General features: G+C 39.7%; 1 protein-coding gene across 1 annotated transcript; it reads right to left on the bottom strand.

The window, feature by feature from the left end:
* Positions 1-855: 855 nt before the first annotated feature.
* Positions 856-5,988, bottom strand: LOC106335388 (probable LRR receptor-like serine/threonine-protein kinase At1g06840). Its single transcript, XM_013773902.1, has 19 exons — positions 5,652-5,988; positions 5,354-5,475; positions 5,085-5,235; positions 4,887-4,958; positions 4,727-4,798; positions 4,484-4,627; positions 4,324-4,395; positions 4,157-4,228; positions 3,998-4,072; positions 3,829-3,897; positions 3,682-3,750; positions 3,531-3,602; positions 3,334-3,420; positions 2,672-3,249; positions 2,434-2,592; positions 2,070-2,353; positions 1,946-1,997; positions 1,609-1,859; positions 856-1,530 (listed from the first exon to the last, which is right to left on the bottom strand). The coding sequence occupies exons 2-19, from the start codon at positions 5,454-5,456 to the stop codon at positions 1,081-1,083; spliced, it is 2,832 nt and encodes a 943-aa protein (XP_013629356.1). The 5' UTR covers positions 5,457-5,475; positions 5,652-5,988; the 3' UTR covers positions 856-1,080.
* Positions 5,989-6,008: the final 20 nt, after the last annotated feature.

The raw sequence follows: 6,008 nt of genomic DNA, 5'->3' as shown, positions 1-6,008 counted from the left end.
TAGATATATAACAAAATAATGATTTTACGATTGAATTTTTATAATTTTCTAAAAAAATTGTATACATTTTTGAAAATTTTAGTAATAAAATTGTATAATTTAAAAATATATAATTAAATTATATTTCAAACTTTATAATTCCATATTTGAATATATTTATTTTAATGATGATTTATGAGTTATTCTCATATTGTAAAAAATTTCCAAAAATATAAATTGACATTAATGTAATATATGAGTTATTATCATATTTCAAAAAGTTTACCAAAAATATAAATTAACATTAAATGCAATTGTCCATGTCATATTAAGCTATAAGACATGTCATCAATTTCAGTAGTTATGCCATATTTGTTTTGTGAAATTGATTGTAGAAAAGACATGTGGCAAAATCACTTCGCAAATATAGTCTAGGGGATATTCACAACCTCTATTGGTAACATAATCTCACGCAGCATCGCTATGACTGTATTTTTTTTTCTTTTCTCTACGACTATCACAATACTCTCATATATGTTTACGCATCTGCTACTATATTTCTTACACAAAATCCCTCATGGTCCGTTGACAATTCAAACAAACACACTAAAACCCAATGATAAGTACTGTCAGTATAGCTCAGGCGATATGAAACAATATAAGCCTTAAACAAAACAAATATAATTGTTCTAGACTTAACAGCATCAAACTTGAAACTTTTATATACAATTAAGTAAAACATATAATAATACACAAATAATCTCACGCAAATAATGTATTTCAATAGAAAATACAGCTGAGATAGATAATAAAATTAAATTTTTAAAAAAATATAAAATTTTACACAACAAATATAATATTCCCGCGCGCGAAGCATAATGTAAAATTATTATGTATTCAGTAACATGTTAATATTACGATAAACATAATATATGATAAGAATAACAAAACATACACAATAAAAATTAATATCAACTTACGTTTAAGTAAGTTATATTTATGTATTTTTTGGTTACAAATCCTAGTATATATATATATATATGTTACAGATAACAGCAAACCAAAAGCTCAGTCAGGTGTTTGTTTCGTTTGTGGTATGACTCAGCGAGGAGCGATGCTGGGAACAACGCCGCTGCTGAGATCGCTTCCTAAAAGGCTCGCCGACTCGTAAAGGTCTCTTGTCACATTCGAAGAAGATGTTGACAGCACCGAGGAGGACGACTTCGTCTCCATTTTTCCTTCCTTGTCGGGGAGGAGTGCCTCCAGCTCTTTCACCACCTCAGCCATCGCAGGCCTCATATCAGGCGAGTCGTGGCTACACCTCAGTGCCAATGAGAAAAACCTTTCAGCGGTTTCCATCGACCACGCCTCCATTCTCTTGTCTATCAGCGACACCATCATGTCCGCCGTCTTCACCTCTCGCACAATGTTTTTGCCATGGGATATGGCGTGCATACCAGTCAGCAGCTCCAAGAACACAACCCCCATGCTGTACACGTCGCTCTTGTCCGTCAGCTTGTGCGTCAGGAAGTATTCTGGATCCAGGTACCCCTGCAACAATCACAAACTAAGCCATGCATGCATCTAAATATGTTTGTTTTTTTACATCATTCATTTTTGATCACTCACTGGAGTCCCACGAACAACCGTGGATACGTGTTTAGGCACGTCCTCTTCCTCCTCCAAAGCAGGAGCAAGACGGGACAGTCCAAAGTCTGCAACTTTGGCATTGAAGTTGAGGTCGAGGAGGATGTTACTGGCTTTGATGTCTCGGTGGAACACTGGTGGGTTGGCTTCTGTGTGAAGGTAGAGAATACCCCTGGCTGCTCCCAAAGCAACACGAACCCTCATCCCAAAGCTCAATGTCTCCTTCCCTTTAGCTGCATACATCATATTCCAAATTAGGTGAGAAAACTAGCTAAATGGCACACACACACAGCCCCATGGAATTTATCTACTTCCGTACCAGAGAGCCAGTCGCGCAGGGTGCCGTTTGGCATGAATTCGTACACCAGCATCTGCACATTCAGCAACGAAACGCAATTAAACACAAGTCAGTGATAAATCGAGGAGGCTGGGAGAGAGAGTACCTGCTCCCCTTCTTCGTCACAATAACCGATAAGGGACACTAGATTCCGATGATGCAACCTGGAGAGCAACTCTATTTCATTCAAGAACTCCTTCTCACCTTGCAAAGACCCTTCATCAGCTCGCTTTATGGCAGCAACCGTTTTGTCAGATAACACACCTCTATAAACCTTTCCGTAGCCTCCGCGTCCAACCAAAGCTGAGCTGCTAAAATCGTCCGTGGCCTCTGCTAGTTCTTTGAACCTGAAGCCTCTTATCCCAGAATTCATCAAGGAAGCTTTCGAGGCTGTGACATGCACAATAAATTCAATTAAACTTGGGGCCTTTTTAAGTGACTCAGTGGGGGTGGGGAATGGTCCAACTTACAAGACCGTCTTCTAGATATCTCACGCTCGTGCTTGCTGTATCTTCTAAGCAACAAGGCGGCAACCAAGGCGGAGATTGCAACAGCAGTCACCACAGCCCCTGCAGTTATTGCTGCCAAACGTCCCCAGCTCACGCCTTTCCTTTCACTGCTCAAGTTTACTGAGCAGATAAAAACAAGGTTAGATTAGAGGTCAATCAATGCCTTCAGTTACAAAAACAAAAAACAAAAAACACTCACCATATGAATATGGCCCCTGCAGAGTGAAGTTGAGCAGCTCATATGGTCCGAATAAGTCACTCCCGGGAAATCTCCATGATGCGAATATGCCTCGGATTCTCACAACTTCACTCGTGTTAAATGTGCTTCTTGCAACTTGCGGAAAAAGTTTCAGATGCATCCTCAGACGAGGCCCTTTCTCCCATTGATAAGAGTCGATCCAGAGTTGATAGGGCTCCATTTGAAGAAAATCGGTAACATACTCCCCGAACTGATCAATATATGGAGGGAAGTATGAGAAGCTAGGACTCTTCAGACGGTATCCAATCCTGAGAGGCGCTGCACAAAAGCATCGTAACGGGGATGCTGGACTGTATTCGTAGAAATCAGGAGTGGGACAGGCTAGAGGAGGACAGTCTGTTGAGTTGGTTGCTGGTGGTGGTGGTGATGTCCACGCTTTTCCTATGGATTCGCACAAGAGGCCTGCGTTTGTTATGCTTCCGTTCTTGCATATCGGATTACCATCAAGCCTTAAAGTGACATTTTCTGGAGGAGTTAGATCTCCTTCAACATGTGACAGACTATTATTCCTGAGATCCCTGTAGGATTTCGGAGACAATATTAGACAAGTTGATGAAATGCAAAGTGACCATAAGTGTGAACTAGGGAAACGCGGCTATTACAGTAGAAGTCTAGCTTTCTTCCGTAATGAGATATTCTTCCAGAGGGAATCAGGGACAGATCCAGATAACATATTGTTCTTCATCGATCTGCACAAGATTTGAGGTTTTATTTATTTACTTGCCAAGTCGACATTGCTACCCTCACTAGCCCTTATTATTCTCTTTGGATATAAAGAAACATAAACACATTTTCTCACAGCATCTGAAGCAAAGGGAGATTTGAGAAGCTCAGCGGAATGGATCCGTTTAGTATGTTGTTTGATAAATCACTGCAAATAAATCTCAAAAAACTTGTAAGGTCACCGGATAAAAGAAGGGAAACAGAATTAACATCTGAAGAAAGCATACATGGTTGTCACATCCTCAGAAAGATTAGAAGAAGGTATAGGTCCTGTGAGCTCATTCCAGCTAAGATCCCTGTAGCGACCGAGAAGCACAAACAGATTCACAAAATGGGAATAGAGAATCCATGCGTTGAGACTGATCCCAACTTACAAGTATTTGAGACGACGTATCCTGCTAAAATCAGGAAGAGCCCCTTTCAAACTACAGTTTCTAAGACTCCTGCAAGTGGAAAAAAGACAGAATAATATATATGTATGAATCTTTGAAATGACAAAAAGAAAAACAAAACGACTTGAGATAGCAGTGGCCCCAAATTTACAGCTTCAGTATACTAGAAAAGTTTCCATAGGAAGCTGGTATATCTGATCCACTGAAGTTGTTATTATCAAGTTGCCTGCAGTGAGAGGACAATAACACCATGAAACTAACAATTATTCATAGAATGAGGCAAACAAACACAATAGAGAAACAAACATACAGGATTTGCAGGTTTGGCAATTGAGAGAGTTGCGGTGGGAGATCTCCGGATAAATTGTTGTTGTCTAGCAGCCTGTAAAATTTTGACCACTTTTAACACCACCATGATGATATAATATCCCAAATAATGGAAATAGTGAAAAAAACATTATTTGGCAAAAGACTCACACGTGAAAGATGTTTGTAAGACTGGAAAGCTCAACTGGAATCTGGCCGCTCAACGAATTATTGTTGAAATGCCTGTGCAAAGGCCAAAATCAAAACTTGTGAGTTGACTGACACTGAGAAATCTGCGTCTGAGGTTGATGATGATCACTGTCTGACTCACAGATGTTTCACTTTTCTCAAGTTGGAAAAGGACTTTGGTATTGGTCCTGTGATATTATTTTCATCAATCTGGAACCTGTTCAAGTTCGAAAGATAGCCTAGTTCGCTTGGTAAAGGCCCTGAAAGTTTGTTTCCATTCAGCAGCCTGGCCACAGGTTACAAAATCAGAAGAAGGTAAACAACACGTGCTTGTCAAAATAAGGTTCAGAGAAATGATTGATTATCAGAGGTAGGTCCAACTTACAAGAGTAGCAGGGATGATATCTGCCCTATCTCCTTTGGAATTGAACCACTTATATTGTTCCACATGAAATCTCTTCATTTAGTTAGGCACATGAAAAGACTCAACATTTTAGTGATAAAGAAAAATATAGGGGTCACACACTTAACATGTTGAAACTTACAATATCTCGAGATGACCTAATTTTCGGAGCTCTGGTGATAAACTCCCGGAGAGATTCATATTCATCAGTAGGCTGCTTGGCAACAACAAACAAAAAAAAAAGGAATCCTGTTATAGGAATAGCTAGCTGGTCATGTCCCCAGACCAGCGAAGAAAAGGGAAGATGAAGAAACAAAAAAAAGTGCGAAGTAAAACATACAGTTCTCGGACATGAAGATATTCGTCAGTTCCAATCTCATTGGAGCAGATAACTCCTGTCCAATTTGACCTGCAAGGGTCTCCTCTGTTCCAGTTTCTCAAATAATCTTTAGGATCAACTAAACTTCTCTTAACTGATCGTAAAGCAGTGACTGCAAAATGGAAAAGATAGTTGAAAATCACAACAAGATGGCTAGAACTAAAATTGGTTGGAAACAGCAATCTTCTCACAAAGAAAAAACACACACAAATTATATAAATTGCAGTCACCTTCAGAGGGGTCTGTTCGCTGTGCATAGGCAAGAAGAAGAAGCAGGCAGAAAAACGCAGCAAGGAGCTGATATAGATAGACTCTTTGAGACAACAACGCCATGATGCGTGTGAGAAGGTAACTGCATAAGATGATGATGAGGATATCAAAGAGTTAAGAGTAATAATAATATAAAACCGCTGATTAATCAAAATCCAAGGTGCTCTCTTGTATTTATGGCAGAAAAGGACACAGCAGCAGCAGCAGCTAAAAATTCAACGCCAAGCATTCATTAACTCTAGGACAAAGATCATTTACCTCAAGTCTTTGGTTAGATCAGGTCATGTTTCCAAAAAAAGGCAGATGTAGATAAGAGGAATCGGCGGAGAAATCTGAAGAAACCCTAGTGACCGGAGAGAAGTCAAACAATGCAGATCAAATGAAAGGGGGCAATTAACAATCAATCTATGGGGGAAATGAAATGAAGTCGACAAGGACCATCGTGTGTGTGGGTTTGATTTTTCTTCACAGCGATGGTGGGAGAAAGACGGCGACTTGAGACGCCCCCCACCACCATTAGAATAATATCTATCTCTGTCTTAAACCTTTTTTCACCCCCAAGTGGTAAAATTTCATAACTTGGTTGGTTGACTGAAGAAAGAACCCCCCCCCCCC

The sequence above is a fragment of the Brassica oleracea genome, chromosome C3 (genome assembly GCF_000695525.1).
Source record: "Brassica oleracea var. oleracea cultivar TO1000 chromosome C3, BOL, whole genome shotgun sequence".
NCBI classification, from domain to species: domain Eukaryota; kingdom Viridiplantae; phylum Streptophyta; class Magnoliopsida; order Brassicales; family Brassicaceae; genus Brassica; species Brassica oleracea.
The sequence above is the reverse complement of the archived record's forward strand: the minus strand, read 5'-3'. Positions and strand labels throughout refer to the sequence as shown.

Bases quoted from the DNA above. Each gene is read 5' to 3' on its own strand.
- LOC106335388 (XM_013773902.1), bottom strand. From the start codon at position 5,456: ATGGCGTTGTTGTCTCAAAGAGTCTATCTATATCAGCTCCTTGCTGCG. The intron at 3,250-3,333 runs GTAATAGCCGCG...GAAATCCTACAG, and splicing joins AAGAAAGCTAGACTTCTACT to GGATCTCAGGAATAATAGTC. The intron at 1,531-1,608 runs GTGAGTGATCAA...TGATTGTTGCAG, and splicing joins CGGTTGTTCGTGGGACTCCA to GGGTACCTGGATCCAGAATA.